At 42.9% G+C, this 19,800-nt stretch overlaps 1 protein-coding gene across 2 annotated transcripts in view; it reads left to right on the forward strand.

Annotated features, from left to right (window-relative positions):
* Positions 1 to 19,800, forward strand: part of LNX2 (ligand of numb-protein X 2) — a 187,704-nt gene that overhangs the window by 153,856 nt on the left and 14,048 nt on the right. For both annotated transcript variants that reach the window (XM_077298294.1, XM_077298295.1), the window contains exons 8-9: positions 4,893 to 5,121; positions 16,120 to 16,278. In XM_077298294.1, coding sequence (XP_077154409.1) covers positions 4,893 to 5,121; positions 16,120 to 16,278 — 388 coding nt within the window. The remainder of the gene's footprint in view (positions 1 to 4,892; positions 5,122 to 16,119; positions 16,279 to 19,800) is intronic.

The raw sequence follows: 19,800 nt of genomic DNA on the forward strand, positions 1-19,800 counted from the left end.
TACACGTTGCTACTATTGTGACCATAAATACACAAAATAAACAGATTAAAAGTCTTATAAAAAGTTAATAATTCAAGACTGCAGTAAGACCTGATCTATAGGAAAATACTGAAATCTTTTTTATTATCTAGATATAATTTACCCATGCGTTCTGTTTTAATTATCCACTTAGCATGGACCTGCATGAGAATCTTATTATGGTCTTCCCCTTGTTATGGTAAGAAGACCTGGGTCTAAATGATAAAAATGATTTAAGTGTTTTCCTATAAATCAGGTTCTACTGAAGTCTTATATTGTGTGATTTTTTTAATCTGTTTATGTTGTATCTTCATGGTTATAATGTAGCACTGTGTATATGTTATGCATGTTAGCGCTAGACAGCAATAGTCTAGAGGAAGTGTGAGTTAGAAACGAAGAACCTAGCGCCTCTGATGCTTTCTGCTATTCTCCCTGCTAATATATTGTTTTCACATGGATTATTGTTGATAAAGAAGAAAAGCGCTGTTGTTGGGTACCTTTTTTCATTTTTTCTTGTACAGTATACATAGCTCTTCTATATTCAAAATTTGTCCACCACGGTTTGTTTATATAATAGACTACTAGTCCCCCGGCTGTCCTTTATGTGAGACCTTAACCTTCCAATTTTCTATACATGGCAGAACACTCCTCTTACATGTCAGATAACTACTTCCTCAGGTTTTGTACATGCCACACTTCTACTTCCCCGTCTCTTCTACATGCCACACTTCTACTTCCCCGTCTCCTCTACATGCCACACTTCTACTTCCTCGTCTCTTCTACATGCCACACTTCTACTTCCCCGTCTCTTGTACATGCCATTCTTCTACTTTCCCGTCTCTTCTACATCCCACACTTCTACTTCCCCGTCTCTTGTAGATGCCACACTTCTACTTCCCCGTCTCCTCTACATGCCACACTTCTACTTCCCCGTCTCTTCTACATGCCACACTTCTACTTCCCCGTCTCTTCTACATGCCACACTTCTACTTCCCCGTCTCCTTTACATGCCACACTTCTACTTCCCCGTCTCTTCTAGATGCCACACTTTTCCTTCCCCGTCTCTTCTACATGCCACCCTTCTACTTCCCCGTCTCCTCTACATGCCACACTTCTACTTCCCCGTCTCTTGTACATACCACTCTTCTACTACCCCGTCTCTTCTACATGCCACACTTCTACTTCCCTGTCTCCTCTACATGCCACACTTCTACTTCCTACTTCCCTGTATCTTGTACATGCCACACTTCTACTTCCCTGTCTCTTCTACATGCCACACTTCTACTTCCCCGTCTCCTCTACATGCCACACTTTTACTTCCCTGTCTCTTGTACATGCCACCCTTCTACTTCCTGTCTCTTCTACATGCCACACTTCTACTTTCCCATCTCCTCTACATGCCACCCTTCTACTTCCCCGTCTCCTCTACATGCCACACTTTACTTCCCCGTCTCTTGTACATGCCACCCTTCTACTTCCCCGTCTCCTCTACATGCCACACTTCTACTTCCCCGTCTCTTGTACATGCCACCCTTCTACTTTCCCATCTCCTCTACATGCCACACTTCTACTTCCCTGTCTCTTGTACATGCCACCCTTCTACTTCCCCGTCTCCTCTACATGCCACACTTCTACTTCCCCGTCTCCTCTACATGCCACACTTCTACTTCCTCGTCTCTTCTACATGCCACACTTCTACTTCCCCATCTCCTCTACATGCCACACTTCTACTTCCCCGTCTCTTCTAGATGCCACACTTTTCCTTCCCCGTCTCTTCTACATGCCACCCTTCTACTTCCCCGTCTCCTCTACATGCCACACTTCTACTTCCCCGTCTCTTGTACATACCACTCTTCTACTTCCCCATCTCCTCTACATGCCACACTTCTACTTCCCTGTCTCCTCTACATGCCACACTTCTACTTCCTACTTCCCTGTATCTTGTACATGCCACACTTCTACTTCCCTGTCTCTTCTACATGCCACACTTCTACTTCCCCGTCTCCTCTACATGCCACACTTTTACTTCCCTGTCTCTTGTACATGCCACCCTTCTACTTCCTGTCTCTTCTACATGCCACACTTCTACTTTCCCATCTCCTCTACATGCCACCCTTCTACTTCCCCGTCTCCTCTACATGCCACCCTTCTACTTCCCCGTCTCTTGTACATGCCACCCTTCTACTTCCCCGTCTCCTCTACATGCCACACTTCTACTTCCCCGTCTCTTGTGCTTGCCACCCTTCTACTTTCCCATCTCATCTACATGCCACACTTCTACTTCCCCGTCTCTTGTACATGCCACCCTTCTACTTCCCCGTCTCCTCTACATGCCACACTTCTACTTCCCCGTCTCCTCTACATGCCACACTTCTACTTCCTCGTCTCTTCTACATGCCACACTTCTACTTCCCCGTCTCTTGTACATGCCACCCTTCTACTTCCCCGTCTCTTCTACATGCCACACTTCTACTTCCCCGTCTCCTCTACATGCCACACTTCTACTTCCTCGTCTCTTCTACATGCCACACTTCTACTTCCCCGTCTCTTCTAGATGCCACACTTCTACTTCCCCGTCTCCTCTACATGCCACACTTCTACTTCCCCGTCTCTTCTACATGCCACACTTCTACTTCCCCGTCTCCTCTACATGCCACACTTCTACTTCCCCGTCTCTTCTACATGCCACACTTCTACTTCCCCGTCTCTCCTACATGCCACACTTCTACTTCCCCGTCTCCTCTACATGCCACACTTCTACTTCCCCGTCTCTTCTAGATGCCACACTTTTCCTTCCCCGTCTCTTCTACATGCCACCCTTCTACTTCCCCGTCTCCTCTACATGCCACACTTCTACTTCCCCGTCTCTTGTACATACCACTCTTCTACTACCCCGTCTCTTCTACATGCCGCACTTCTACTTCCCCATCTCCTCTACATGCCACACTTCTACTTCCCTGTCTCCTCTACATGCCACACTTCTACTTCCTACTTCCCTGTATCTTGTACATGCCACACTTCTACTTCCCTGTCTCTTCTACATGCCACACTTCTACTTCCCCGTCTCCTCTACATGCCACACTTTTACTTCCCTGTCTCTTGTACATGCCACCCTTCTACTTCCTGTCTCTTCTACATGCCACACTTCTACTTTCCCATCTCCTCTACATGCCACCCTTCTACTTCCCCGTCTCCTCTACATGCCACACTTCTACTTCCCCGTCTCTTGTACATGCCACCCTTCTACTTTCCCATCTCCTCTACATGCCACACTTCTACTTCCCCGTCTCTTGTACATGCCACCCTTCTACTTCCCCGTCTCCTCTACATGCCACACTTCTACTTCCCCGTCTCTTGTACATGCCACCCTTCTACTTTCCCATCTCCTCTACATGCCACACTTCTACTTCCCCGTCTCTTGTACATGCCACCCTTCTACTTCCCCGTCTCCTCTACATGCCACACTTCTACTTCCCCGTCTCTTGTGCATGCCACCCTTCTACTTCCTTGTCTTTTCTACATGCCGCACTACTACTTCCCCGTTTCTTCTACATGCCACACTAGTACTTCTATGTGTCGTACTACTTCTTCCCCAGCACTTTTCCATGTCACACTACTATTTTCCAAGCTGTCGTACATTACGTTAACACTTCCCCTGCTCTTCTAAATGCCATAATACTTCACCATCATTTCTACATGCCACATTACTACGTTCCCAGCACTTCTACATGCCACACTGCTATTTCCCTAGCACTTTTACATGCTACACTGCTACTTCACCATAGCTTTTACATGCCACACTATTACATACCCATCGCTTATGCACGATAAGCCACTCTATACATGTCAGGCTATGTGTCACTCTACTATGTTCTCAGCTCTGGTTTATGACGGAATAACACATCCCCAGCTCTTCAATATTCTAAATGACTATTTGCCACACTCTTCTGCATGCTACACTACTGCATTCCTACTAATTTTCCTGCTCTTTTATATGCCTAATAAGTCTATTCACTAGAAAATATAGCCAAAAATAAATCAATATACATCTTTATTGGGAATATAAAAAAAATCATTACTAAAAACGCTATAGTGATGGCAATAATGCATAATATATTTGGCCTACTGGCTACTACATATTAGATATTTATCCTCTTTGTATTTTTGCTATATTTATTACTATTTACAATTTTTTCCTCTCCTACTGTTTATGTTTTGCCCTTAGTGATAGGGCACTGTGCCTTTTTATTAATGATTTTGTGTATATTCTCAATAAACATATTGATTTACCGTATTTATTTTTGGCTTTATTTTCTTGTGAATAGGCTTATTATTGCCATTTTATATAGCTGCACTTATATATATTTTGCAATATACCGTAAGCGCTTTTGATATTTTATTTATTTAAATGGCACTCTGTTGTTTATCTGATGATAGGTCATGTCTTCCATATGCCTGGCAACAATTTGCCAAGTTCTTTGTGCTAGATGACATGACTACACACCTACTGTATGTGTATGAATTGCTACCTCGCCCATGACCCTAAGAAAAGGGTCCCCCAAATCAATTATCAAATGAGAAGTGATACCATGAATAAGACATGTATGTCATGTCGTTGGTCTATTGCATTGAAAAAGGTTGCTGAAGAGATTTTCAGTTCTTCACTTCTGGGTTTTATAGGTGTTACGGACAATATAGTTGAAGAAGCATTTGCCAAACCCAGAATAACTGAACTGGTCTTCCAAAATCCTATTCAATATAACAGATCAATCAATCAATAGTATTAAATAAATGTTGTCTGCAGTGCAATAGTTAGCTGTTACAATGGAAGCTGAGAATTAAAGTCTGAATTATGTGACACATTTTTTTCCCAGGTGATGTCCTGCTGAGTATAAATGGCATTGACCTGACCAACCTGAGCCATAGTGAAGCAGTGGCTATGCTCAAAGCCAGCGCCGCTTCCTCAGTCATTACTCTTAAGGCCCTTGAAGTGGAGGTCCTAGAAGAACAAACCCAAGTAAACGAAGAAATGAGCACAATCAGTGAAAATGAATATGATGCAAGCTGGTCTCCATCATGGGTCATGTGGCTTGGACTCCCCAGGTACATAGTAGTATTGTCGTGTGAAAGCGCCATTCTTTCTCTACAGTGAGGCCTCAAGCATGCAGTTTGTACATGACATGATATGCTAAATATGGCTGATTATTAGCCAATTCGTGCAATTTCTTTTTAATGTTTAATGAGGGCTCTCCAGTGTAAATAAGTTATCACCCATTAACTGAATGGGCGATACGTATTTATTAGAGATGAGCTGATCGATTCACGAGACTCTGGTCCAGCGTCTAGGTCAGTGGTATCTGGCGGCTAGACGGAAGTCTCGAAATTTCTTACCTTCCGGCGTCCCCGACACTGTATTTGGTTTGTTAGGGCTGATACAATCTCATGTGTGTAACATGAGGCACATCTCACCCTGGCTAATCAGAAGCCACGCTGGGGACACCGGAAGGTAAGATATTTGCGTGACTCCCATCTAACGACAGGTACCATTGACCTGGGCCGGAGTCAAGTGAAGCACTTTGCTCATTTCTAGTGTTAATATAACTCACTCTTAAATCAGCTCCATTTTGCACATATCAACCCCCTAAGAATGACTGTCCAGGCTCTATTTACCCACCAGTGATATTGGAACCATCCTCTAGTAGTTCAAAAGTCCATGGTCGATCATACGCAGTGCGGTCTCTCTCAGCTGGCTTCTTGCTCGGGATATTGTCATGGAAAGTGGCAGAGCCTCCGTCATCACCGTGCTGAGAGCTGATACCAGGAATCAATGATGTGCCGGTGTTCTGGTAACTAAGCAAAGTAGTGTACTGTAGGATAGGCTGTATACAGAGAGCTGAAAGGAGAGAGAGCTATGGGAGGATGGGGGCTTTCTATTCAGGCTTGGTATACAGGGGGCGGAGAGGAGAGATATACTGCAGGATGGGGCTCTGTGTACAGGGGCTGAGAAGAGAGATATACTATACCATTGATTGTATGCAGGGGATTGAGATGAGCGTTATACTGCAGGATGGGGCTCTGTGTACAGAGGATTGAGAGGAGAGATATGCTGCGCAGTGGCACTCTGTATACAGGGTGCTAAGAGGAGAGATTTACTGCAGGACGGGCCTCTATATACAAATGGTTGATAGGAGAGATATACTTCACGATGGCACTCTGTATACATGGTGCTAAGAGGAGAGATATACTGCAGGACAGGGCTCTATATATAAGTGGCTGAGAGGAGAGATATACTGCAGAATGCACTGTATACATGAGCTGAGAGGAGAGATATATTGCAAGATGGGGCTCTGTATTTAGGGAGCTGAGAGGAAAGATATACAACGGAGTGGGCTGAGAGGAATAATATACTTAAAGGTGGGCTATATTCAAGGGATTGAGGTGAGCGTTAAACTGTAGGAAGGGGCTCTCTATACAGAGGGCTGTGAGGAGAGATATACTGCAGGAAGGAGCTCTGTCTACAGGGAGCTGAAAGGAGAAATATACTGTTGGTTCAGAGGAGGGAAATACTGCCAGGTTACAGTTGGGACCTTCTCTGTGAGCGGTTGCTTTTTCTCCTCATGCAGTTCTGTGGCATATTCCCAGTTGAAGGGAAAAATTATTACTCTTTATTACAGGCTCATAACTTTGGAGTGGAGGGGCACTGAAGAAAATGAAAAGCTATTCCAGAATCAGTAAAGCAGGGAGGTACTCAGTTTAAATTAAAAAGTGAAAGGTTGACTTTAAGTAAGAATCCATCAATCTGCTGATTTTGAGGAGAATATGTAACTGTTATGTCTCTTTTACTAAGCTTCTCTATGTTGATTTATGATTGTATGGAAGTTCAGCTCTTTGGTGTGGACTGTGGTAATACATAGACTGAAAGGATTTCCGTAAAAGATAGATAAACGTGTTACAAACCCCTGGCAGATCTGAGCTAGTCTCATTTTCAGCCAGCAATGAGGAAGGACAGATGGCCTCTAAGAATAAACGTCAGTTTAATTTTTATTCTGTAAATAAATGGTGCACATGAAAATAAGAAGCATAATATATCTTATCAGAGAATTTTTCTTCTTTCACTTTTAGATTGGTTTTTTACTCGCAATTCATGGGTAAAATCTGTTTTGTGAACCCAAATTTTCCCATTATTGAGATAGGAAATGGCAGTTGGTACTTTTAAAATTCAATGGAGAAGGGAGGTGGGAAAAGAAGGGAGGAGCTAGAGGTAGACAGACATTCTCCTGAAGCGACAGTTACAGTTCTCCATAGAACTTTATGAGCACTAACTGTCATCTCCTATCTCAGTAATTGGAAAATATGTCTGTGTTTACCCATCAATTATTTTTGAACATTCTGAATTCATCAGTCCAGGAGGAGGAAGAAGGGGATTTGCATAGTAAGATATATTGCAATGTCTGATATTTCCACAAGTACTATTGATTTACGAAAGAAAATAAATAAAGTTATGCTTTCTCTTTAAAAGCAAAATGGTGAACATTTTTTAATGAACCCCAATTTCAAAAAATTTTTTAAACCAAAATACTTGTATTTAGGTTTAAAAAAAATAAATAAAAAAGTAAAAATGCCCATGAAGATGTCTGCATCATGATAAAAGCTTTTTTTTTACAATTTGGAAGTCTGTGTGCTTCTCCAAGTACTATGGATTTTGCTGTTAAACAGCACACCATATGGTTAGACCTGGTCTTGCAAGTGGAAATGTTCAAACAAGATAATACAGCAGCACTCTGTAAGGGCTAACAAGTATCCAAACACTGAATAGATAAAATTTGAACTGCATTACTGCCATATAAAATATATTTATACAAATGAAGGTACTTAGTGCGTAAATTGGTCAAATAACATATGCCCATCAACCACGGAAAGGTGACCTTTCTCTGATGGGACACTAAACCAAATAATTATCAAACGTGCCTCTCCTGGGCTAGAAGCCTACACATTTAAGGGTCAGGTAGAATCCAGCATTGATTAAAATCTAGGCTGATGTGAGGAGTAGTAATTCATATAGCATATCCGCATTATCAGGGTAATCCTTAATGTCGAACAATAAGCGGAGGACAATATGACTTATCGTCAATGTTACAAACACCACACCACAAAAAACGATATTGAAGTCAAGGTTATATACCAAAATACAAGTCAATTTTATTAATAAAATTAAACAGACACTTGTGATTAGGAAAGAAGTATATAAACCATATCCTAAGACAATGCTATGCAACAAAACGCAGGGGAGCACATACCCTGGACCAATCCCACTCCATACCAGATTAATATATGGCCACCATTATAACACTGCCCAAGGCATATTGCTGCCGAGAAAAACAGCTATGGGGCCAAAGCTTAAGGAAAATTCCATGCCTACCATAGTTCAACAATCATAGCATAATAATTACCGATGGCTGATGTAGTCGGGATGTCCAGGGGATGTGCGCCCGCCCCAACGCGCGTTTCGGTGAAGCACCTTCGTCAGGGAGCAGTGACCATTAGGCTAGGGTCACACAGCCGTATTTTCTCTCATCAGAAAATCAGTCTGGTTATCCCTTAGATCCCAGTCCAGATCCTCTCACCTAGCCTAATCAGTTCTCATACTTTGCACTGACAAGGGCCAATAGCCCAAAACACCTTGTCTGCAAATTGAGATTCTGATTACACTTTTATCCTATGTCATATTGCAAGACTCGTTAAAGGGTTGATTGTGACTTGTAGGATCGCTACTTCCAACAGGTGGCGCTATAGAGTTCAAGTCCTCTTTCTCTCTGAAGAGGCAATTTGCATATTTGGTTATACAAGAGCTTGATCAGAGTGTAATCATAGTGTGATCCAACTTTTCTCAGATGATGGGAAAAAAAATTCTCAGTCTTCTCCATTCTGTCATTCCATGAAAGTCGGACTGCACTCAGATGTTACCATGCTCATTGACTTGCATGGCTGAGTGCGATCCCAATATCAGATGCAAAATGTGCATGCTGCGATTTTTTTCCTTGGACAGTCTCTGTCTGAGGGAAAAAATCAGACATGTGCATGACCCCATAGAATAACATTGGTCTGAGTGCGATCCAATGTTTTGTCGGATCGCACTCTGACCGAAAATATGGTCGTCTGCACAAGCCCTTAGCTTTAACTGGTAGAAAATTGTCAGAGACTTTAATAATGTCATTTTCACTAGAATTGTTTAGAAGAGAAACCGGATTATACAGGGTCAAGAAGAGAGTTACCTGAGAGATAGTGGATCAGAGGAGAGTGAACCAAGGTTTCCAGGAGTTTAGACCTGGAAGGAAAATTAGAGACAGGTCGGTAGTTAGCGCCACAGTTCTTGTCAAGGAATGACGGCATGTTGAATGAGGGGAAGATTCCAGAAGAAAGAGGTAGGTTGAATATTTTAGTTAGGTGGGCAGTGACAGCCGGGGAGAGGGACTGGAGGAGGTGTGAGGGAATAGGATCACTGGTGCAGGTTGTAGGGCAAGAAGATGTGAGGAGCCTTGTAACAACGTCTTCTGTGGCAGGCTCGAAGATGGGAAGTGAATTTAATGTGCAAGAGGGAAGAGGATCTAGGCTCTAAGGCTAGGTTCACATTGTGTTAGTGCAGTCCGTTCAGCGCATACGCTAACGGACTGCGCTAACGCAAGTGCCGACTTTGGCACAGTGCTAGCGCAGATGGAGCATCTGCTAACTCCATCTGCGCTAGCAGTGACGGACCCGGAAACACTGCAGCCCGCGTCTCGGGTCCGTCACTCAATGACGGCACATCGCCTAACGCACGCCCATTGTGGGCGTGCACTAGAGCTGCGTCCAACATTGCTTTCAATGGCGGCGTTAATGGACTACGTTACACCGCGTTATGCCGCGGTGTAACGTAGTCCGTTTAACGTACAGCCATAACGCAATGTGAACCTAGCCTTAGGGGATTGGGTGAAAAAATAGTAATAGATATGTTTTTTTTGGGGGAAATTATTGGCCAGATCGTCAGCGCCGAGGTTGATGATGGGGGTTTGTATTTTAGGCCTAAGCAGGGAGTGGAAAATTTCAGAGAGTCATCTTGGATTGTCAGATAGTGATGTGATGAGGGCAGTGAAGTCGCTTGTTTAGTAAGATAGAGAATAGAGTTATAAATTTTGAGCATGAATTTATAATAGATGAAGTTTTCTTCTGAAAGTTATTTTCTCCACTAATGCTGGGCACACCTAGAGCACCACTGGAGAAAAGGTGCTTGCAGCGTGTGCCAGGGTTGTCTGTGTCGGGTTGTTCTGCGAGTAGCCGTGTACATTCATCCAGCGCACTTTCCAATGTCTTATTATAAAGGATTCATAGAGCATGCAACAAAACAAATTGCAGCAATGTACGTCAGAAGCCATATTACAGAGGTATGCTCTCTGGAAGCAATGTCTAAGGGAAAGAATATCTCTGTAATATTTCACCAAATGGCCTTTTAAAAATAACCTGTTTTTTTTTTTTTTTTATAATCTTAGATGTTTTCGGTGTATTATATAAAGATGTTTTTGGTGTAAAAAAAAATATATATCTATTTTCAGTCGTAAAGTAAATTTGATGGCTTTTTTACTGTGATTACACAATTTACATTTCATACAAGCATAAACAAAAATATAACTGTAAAAGTCATATTTGCCATTAACTATTGCTTATTATTTGCATACAATTAGGTTGCCTGCAGCAAAGAGGTCTGCACTGCTCGGCTGTTAGCATAATTGACCGCCTGAGTAGATGAACACTGAATTTGCTGCATAGACAGGAATATTTTATTCCACTTGAACAGGCTGTTTTTATACATTCTATTTAATTCGTATGGAAATGTATATGAACGCTGTTTTAAAAGGAACCTGTCATTTGATTTATGCTGCCAAAACTGCAAAACCATAGTCAGCATGAATCAGAGCCTGTCTGCACGACGGCAAGCAGGTATATTTTTTCCTGAAACACTCCAGCATTTCAGAGAAAATAGTTAGAAGATCTATCTTGGATGTATAGCCAAGACTGAACTAGTCAGACGCAGTCCCCGGACGACTTTTCCCAGCATCAAACTAGGTGTCTTGCTACAGGAGAGACCTGTCAATCACCTGTATTTGCACTTGGAGAAGATCTAACTTTATTGTCTATGACGCATGAACAAAAAATATACCAGGCTGCAACGGTGCAGGCAGCATTGATTCATGCTGCCCGTGGTTTGGGCAGCATGAATCAGGTTACAGGTTTCTTTTAACAATGCAGTTTTCACATCTAGGATGTTGTCCACACTTCATGATAAGAAGTGGAGAAAATGGCTGCACTTTTGTGTTATGTTTAAGTAAGGGTACGTTTCCACAGGCAAAGGCAGGAGATATTTTGCCCATGGTCTCCATTTCATCATGGTGTTTATGCCTGAATGTTGACGTAAAACACCTGCAAAAATTTGGTGCAACAAGTAGTTGCTTAAAAATATTTCAACTTTTGTCCAGATTTGGACATCCCCACTAAGATGAGCAAAGCTGGAGAGGAATTGGGGCGAGAGGATGCGAGGTGATGCCAGTCCAAGAAATAATAAGTGGCAGCGTTCCTCTGATGTTATGTGTGTAATTCATAAAGTGACGTGTGCCTCCTTAATAAATTAGCCACATCTTATTTCTGCTTGCCCATCAATAAGACTGGGGTATGAAGCGCCAGTCATAATGCATCGGGGCCAATGTCCACAAAACAACACACACATATGAAGTGACCAAAAGACCATAATGATACCTGTGGTGGCAGGGGGTCACCAGTAACAATGACGCTGAGGCCCCACTGTTCAGCCTTTTCACAAATTCATTTTCTATATAATAAATTATGCAGTATGTTAAATGAATGACGAGTTGTTGCGTTTGTCTATATATGTGTACAGTGCCAAACACTGTTTATGTTGGGGGCCTACTCATGCACAGGGGCCACCAGGGGATTCAACGGCTTTCCTGTGGGCCAATCTAAATCTAGCGCCATTTGCGATTTTTTTTTTTTCACACAGACTCTTAGTAACGTGTCTTTGTAAGGGTATGTTAAAGGGAACCTGTCACCAGGAAATAAAAACGCAATTAACCTGCAGATATGGGGTTATGGGGTTATTCTGCAGGTTAATAGTGTTACTAACCTGCCCGACGCCCAACACATAACTGAACGCTGCGGGGACAAAATTAACTTTATTCCCCGGCTGTGTTCAGATTTTAGTCACCCCGCAACGTGTTCAGTCACCGCTCTGAGGATAGAGAGCAGCAGCCCTCGGCCCTGAGTCACATCCGGCCATAATGCTGAGCCAGTGTCAGTCAGGGCCGGGGCGCGGTTACAGGTTAGGCCGGCGTCACACTCGGCGTAAGACAATACGGTCCGTTTTTTTACGTCCGTACTACGGCCGTAATACGGAGAAATGTTCCCAAAATATTGATCCGTAGTCAGGGTGTGTCAGCGTATTTTGCGCATGGCATCCTCCGTATGTAATCCGTATGGCATCCGTACTGCGAGATTTTCTCGCAGGCTTGCAAAACCGACATCTAATGGATTTATGTGCTCAAATGTTAGGGAAAACATTTATACAGTGTATATATATATATATATATATATATATATATATATATATATATATATATGTCATTGAGACACATATATATATATTCTGTATTTAGATTTCATTCAGCGCGATCTATGTGAACAGCCGGTAATTCAATTGCCGGCTTTTCATTTCTCCTGCACAAACCCGACATGATATGAGACATGGTTTACATACAGTAAACCATCTCATATCCCCTTTTTTTTTGCATATTCCACACTACTAATGTTAGTAGTGTGTATGTGCAAAATTTCAGCGCTGTAGCTGCTAAAATAAAGGGTTAAATGACGGAAAAAATTGGCGTGGGCTCCCGCGCAATTTTCTCCGCCAGAATGGTAAAGCCAGTGACTGAGGGCAGATATTAATAGCCAGGAGAGGGTCCATGGTTATTGGCCCCCCCGTGGCTACAAACATCTGCCCCCAGCCACCCCAGAAAAGGCACATCTGGAAGATGTGCCTATTCTGGCACTTGGCCACTCTCTTCCCACTCCCTGTAGCGGTGGGATATGGGGTAATGAAGGGTTAATGCCACCTTGCTATTGGAAGGTGACATTAAGCCAGATTAATAATGGAGAGGCGTCAATTATGACACCTATCCATTATTAATCCAATTGTAGGAAAGGGTTAAAAAACACACACACATGATTAAAAAGTATTTTAATGAAAGAAACAAACAGGTTGTTTTAATAATTTATTGCTCGCTCAATCCATCAGCAACACCCTCGCTTGGCAAAATAATAAACGCACAAGATACATACCCTCTGTTGAACCGTCACGTCCCACGAGGTAATCCATAGGAAGGGGTTAAAATAATTTACAAGCAGGTGCCCTGCAAAGGCAGCTGTGCTCGTGCCTGTAATTCCCCGGAGAATGAATGAAATGTAGGTCATTGACCTACATTTCCTTCAGTCGCGGTGATGCGCCCCCTGGTGGATGTCCTCATATGACCTGGAGCGTGGGAAAAAGTTCCCAGGCTGCAGTTCATGAGAACATCCACCAGAGGGCGCATCACCGCGACTCAATGTAAGTACAGATCTAGCTTTCCTTTCAGCACCCGGGGATTACAGGCACGAGCGAGTGGTTTATCGCAGCTCGTGCCTGTAATATTAGTTAACCCCTTCAGATGGATTACATCGTGGGACGTGATCTGACATCAGAAGGTATGTATCTTGTGCGGTTATTATTTTGCCAAGCGAGGGTGTTCCTGATGGATTGAGAGAGCAATAAATTATTACAACAACCTGTTTGTTTCTTTCATTAAAATACTTTTTAATAATGTGTGTGTGTTTTTAACCCTTTCCTACAATTGGATTAATAATGGATAGGTGTCATAATTGACGCCTCTCCATTATTAATCTGGCTTAATGTCACCTTCCAATAGCAAGGTGGCATTAACCCTTCATTACCCCATATCCCACCGCTACAGGGAGTGGGAAGAGAGTGGCCAAGTGCCAGAATAGGCGCATCTTCCAGATGTGCCTTTTCTGGGGTGGCTGGGGGCAGATGTTTTTAGCCACGGGGGGGCCAATAACCATGGACCCTCTCCTGGCTATTAATATCTGCCCTCAGTCACTGGCTTTACCACTCTGGCGGAGAAAATTGCGCGGGAGCCCACGCCAATTTTTTCCGTCATTTAACCCTTTATTTTAGCAGCTACAGCGCTGAAATTTTGCACATACACACTACTAACATTAGTAGTGTGGAATATGCAAAAAAAAAGGGGATATGAGATGGTTTACTGTATGTAAACCATGTCTCATATCCTGTCGGGTTTGTGCAGGAGAAATGAAAAGCCGGCAATTGAATTACCGACTTTTCACTAACACCGCTGCGTATTTCTCGCAAGTCACACTGCTGGTCCGTGTGGAATCCGTATTTTTCTCGCCCCCATAAACTTTCATTGGCGATTTTTTTGCGCAATACGGTGACAAACGCAGCATGCTGCGATTTTGTACGGCCGTAGAAAGCCGTATAATACTGAACCGTAATATACGGCTAATAGGAGCAGCCCCATTGAGAATAATTGTGCCGTTTATTTTGCGAGTTTTACGGACGTAGTTTATGCGCTCATACGTCCGTAAAACTCGCCAGTGTGACGCCGGCCTTACTCTGTATAATCAGAGCGGGGACTGAACATATTCAGAAGTTAGTCAGTTCAAAGATGGCCGCTAGATTATTACAGAGGACGGAAGGCGTCTCCTATGATGAGAGGTTGGAAAAGTTGGGCTATTTACCTGCAGATTTACCCCATATCTGTAGCTTAATAGCATTTTTGCTGATGACAGGTCACAGTGGAAAGCAGACCACACACACACACAGACCAATCTCGTGAACATTTTTAGACAGATTGACAGACGGTGTGGAAAAAAATCACAGATGGCGCTGGTCTCATCCATTTTTTAGATTAGATCCTCAACCATAGATTTCAATAGGTGTGTAAAAAAATGGATGCCATACAGCTACCATCTGAAGAACAATTGTCCATTTTTTCTGGATAATAAAACCCCACATGATCTTTGATACACTGGTAGGCCGGATTGTGGTCCGAGTACAGACGTTAAAGTTTGGACCGACCGCGGGTCTTTCGACCTGAAGTAAGCAGCTTCATAGCCTTATATCAGGCTGACTAGTTTGGGACAGGAGACCCGCGGCCGGTCCCAACATTACAGTGTGTACTCGGACCTCGTTCTCGGACCACAACACACTGATGTGTGAATCCGGCCTATGTGTTCCGGTTCTGTTATTTACTTGACCATCGACATTAAGGAGCCATCCATGTGCCCTATGGTGTCACACAGAGTCTTCATGGGACCATGTTATTGTTGTTTATGAGACACTTTTGTACGTCATGCCTCTAGGGATCACATTTGTGTAATACAGCATGTGATGAAACATGCCACATTTTGTTTTCCTATGAAAAAAAAAAATCTCCCAGTCCGGGATGAGAAAATTCTATGGTCACCATATTGCAGACCTCCGGAACAAGATCAAAACTGTCTAAAAAGAAAAATTGTCTTTGTCGCCCATAGCAACCAATCACAACTCAGTTTCCATTTCCTAAACAGCTCTGGTAAAATGAAAGCTGTGCTGTGATTGGTTGCTATGGGAAACAAGGAATGGTTTTCTTTTAACACAGTGTTCATAAACGTGTTTCCCACTACATGTGGCCTACAGGGAGTTAGAGGCAGAAAGGAACAGATCTGCTTTCTTTCATAATACTGCGCTTGTATTCTGTATTCCTTGGATTGTGTCTGATATTTAGTCCCATTGAAGTAAACAAGGGCAAAGCTGCAATACCATACACAGCCTGCAGAAAAAAGTGGCGCTGTGTCTGGAAGAAAGCTGCTCTTCGATTGGTTTAGTACATATTGACCAAAATATAATATATATGAAGAGTTAGTCTTCACATTGCTAATGCAAACTGTAAATATATTAACTAATTTAGAAACGTTTTACAATATTTTTTCTTCTTTTTTCAGCTGTCTGCATAGCTGCCATGATGTCATTTTAAGAAGAAGCAGTTTGGGCAGCTGGGGCTTTAGCATAGTTGGTGGTTATGAGGAGAACCACACAAATCAGCCCTTCTTCATTAAAACCATAGTTTTGGGGACACCTGCGTACTATGACGGACGCCTTAAGTGAGTATGATTCAGCAGAGGAAGCCACCTGCAACAGCAGAGACTGTTTTTAGTCTCCACCTGATATCTGTATGTATTAATAAATGGCAGAAAAGTAACTATATTTATAGCGCTTTCTCCAATCACGTGTAAAAGCATCCAGAAAATCTCCAGTCTGGTGGAAGTAGTATAGCGGACTGCAAAAATGCACACGTAGGGAGAGGATAAAAGAATCTAGGTCTTCTGGTGACCAATACTACAATATAGAGTTTATACTGGCGATGTCCAGCTACCTGGGTCACGTGAGACCCTTGTGTGTCTGCCGTCTTTGCTTGGATTGGTAATGCTTTTTGATCAGGTGCATTGCCTTCCATGAGTTAAAGGGGTTTCCTAACGCTGATGACTACTGCATCGGAGTACTTAAGGAAAAACGTGTGTTTATTACAATCACATATGAGGAAAATAACTTTAATTGAATTGACGCCACCACCACAGAGGATTGCTGCTCCCCTTTTCTCTACTGTATATATAGATGATGTTACAACACCACACACCGGCCAAGACGTGGGCACCATGCTCTTGTCCTGTCCACTTGAATAGGACATGCATAATGTACTTGCCAATTGTGCACGCTCCTTGTCAGGTTATGTGGAAGTAACGTCATCTGCACCGCTCACCTTTGATGCACGTGTGCGTGGTGCTGGAATGCTACTTTAAAGGTTATTTATTTATTTTACTCACTTATTTAATTCCACAGTGCTTTACAGACATTGTCAGCACTGTTCCCTTTGGGCTCATAGTATGTCTTTGGAGTAAAGCGGAGAACATACAAACTCCTTGGAAATGTTGTCCTTGGTGGGATTTGAACCCAAGACCCCAGTGCTGCAAGACTGCAGTACTAACTGCTGAGCCACCGTGCTTAGAGCAACATTGCTGCTTCTTTTTGAACCAGCAGCAAATTAAGCTATTCACAGTAGCACATTCACCTGTTTACAACAGCACATTCACCTGTTTACAGTAGCACATTCACCTGTTTACAGTAGCACATTCACCTGTTTACAGTACCACATTCACCTGTTTACAGCAGCACATTCACCTGTTTACAGTACCACATTCACCTGTTTACAGTACCACATTCACCTGTTTACAGCAGCACATTCACCTGTTCACAGTACCACATTCACCTGTTTACAGTACCACATTCACCTGTTTACAGTACCACATTCACCTGTTTACAGTACCACATTCACCTGTTTGCAACAGCACATTCACCTGTTTACAGTAGCACATTCACCTGTTTACAGTAGCACATTCACCTGTTTACAGCAGCACATTCACCTGTTTACAGTACCACATTCACCTGTTTACAGTAGCACATTCACCTGTTTACAGCAGCACATTCACCTGTTTACAGCAGCACATTCACCTGTTTACAGTAGCACATTCACCTGTTTACAGCAGCACATTCACCTGTTTACAGTACCACATTCACCTGTTTACAGTAGCACATTCACCTGTTTACAGTACCACATTCACCTGTTTACAGTACCACATTCAACCGGTTTACAGTAGCACATTCACCTGTTTACAGCAGCACATTATCCTGTTTGCAACAGCACATTCACCTGTTTACAGCAGCACATTCACCTGTTTACAGTACCACATTCACCTGTTTACAGTACCACATTCACCTGTTTGCAACAGCACATTCACCTGTTTACAGTACCACATTCACCTGTTTGCAACAGCACATTCACCTGTTTACAGCAGCACATTCACCTGTTTACAGTACCACATTCACCTGTTTACAGTACCACATTCACCTGTTTGCAACAGCACATTCACCTGCTTACAGCAGTACATTCACCTGTTTACAGTACCACATTCACCTGTTTACAGTACCACATTCAACCGGTTTACAGTAGCACATTCACCTGTTTACAGCAGCACATTCACCTGTTTGCAACAGCACATTCACCTGTTTACACTACCACATTCACCTGTTTACAGTACCACATTCACCTGTTTACAGTACCACATTCACCTGTTTACAGTACCACATTCACCTGTTTGCAACAGCACATTCACCTGTTTACAGTAGCACATTCACCTGTTTACAGCAGCACATTCACCTGTTTACAGCAGCACATTCACCTGTTTACAGTAGCACATTCACCTGTTTACAGCAGCACATTCACCTGTTTACAGTACCACATTCATCTGTTTACAGTAGCACATTCACCTGTTTACAGTACCACATTCACCTGTTTACAGTAGCACATTCAACCGGTTTACAGTAGCACATTCACCTGTTTACAGCAGCACATTATCCTGTTTGCAACAGCACATTCACCTGTTTACAGCAGCACATTCACCTGTTTACAGTACCACATTCACCTGTTTACAGTACCACATTCACCTGTTTGCAACAGCACATTCACCTGTTTACAGTACCACATTCACCTGTTTACAGTACCACATTCACCTGTTTACAGTACCACATTCACCTGTTTGCAACAGCACATTCACCTGTTTACAGCAGCACATTCACCTGTTTACAGCAGCACATTCACCTGTTTACAGTACCACATTCACCTGTTTGCAACAGCACATTCACCTGCTTACAGCAGTACATTCACCTGTTTACAGTACCACATTCACCTGTTTACAGTACCACATTCACCTGTTTACAGTAGCACATTCACCTGTTTACAGCAGCACATTCACCTGTTTACAGTACCACATTCACCTGTTTACAGCAGCACATTCACCTGTTTACAGCAGCACATTCACCTGTTTACAGTACCACATTCACCTGTTTGCAACAGCACATTCACCTGTTTACAGCACCACATTCACCTGTTTACAGTACCACATTCACCTGTTTACAGTACCACATTCACCTGTTTGCAACAGCACATTCACCTGCTTACAGCAGTACATTCACCTGTTTACAGTACCACATTCACCTGTTTACAGTACCACATTCAACCGGTTTACAGTACCACATTCACCTGTTTACAGCAGCACATTCACCTGTTTGCAACAACACATTCACCTGTTTACAGTACCACATTCACCTGTTTACAGTACCACATTCACCTGTTTACAGTACCACATTCACCTGTTTGCAACAGCACATTCACCTGTTTACAGTAGCACATTCACCTGTTTACAGCAGCACATTCACCTGTTTGCAACAGCACATTCACCTGTTTACAGTACCACATTCCCCTGTTTACAGTACCACATTCACCTGTTTACAGTACCACATTCACCTGTTTACAGCAGCACATTTACCTGTTTACAGTAGCACATTCACCTGTTTACAGCAGCACATTCACCTGTTTACAGCAGCACATTCACCTGTTTACAGTACCACATTCACCTGTTTACAGTAGCACATTCACCTGTTTACAGTACCACATTCACCTGTTTACAGTACCACATTCAACCGGTTTACAGTAGCACATTCACCTGTTTACAGCAGCACATTATCCTGTTTGCAACAGCACATTCACCTGCTTACAGCAGCACATTCAC

The sequence above is a fragment of the Ranitomeya variabilis genome, chromosome 3, assembly GCF_051348905.1.
Source record: "Ranitomeya variabilis isolate aRanVar5 chromosome 3, aRanVar5.hap1, whole genome shotgun sequence".
Taxonomy (NCBI): Eukaryota; Metazoa; Chordata; class Amphibia; order Anura; family Dendrobatidae; genus Ranitomeya; species Ranitomeya variabilis.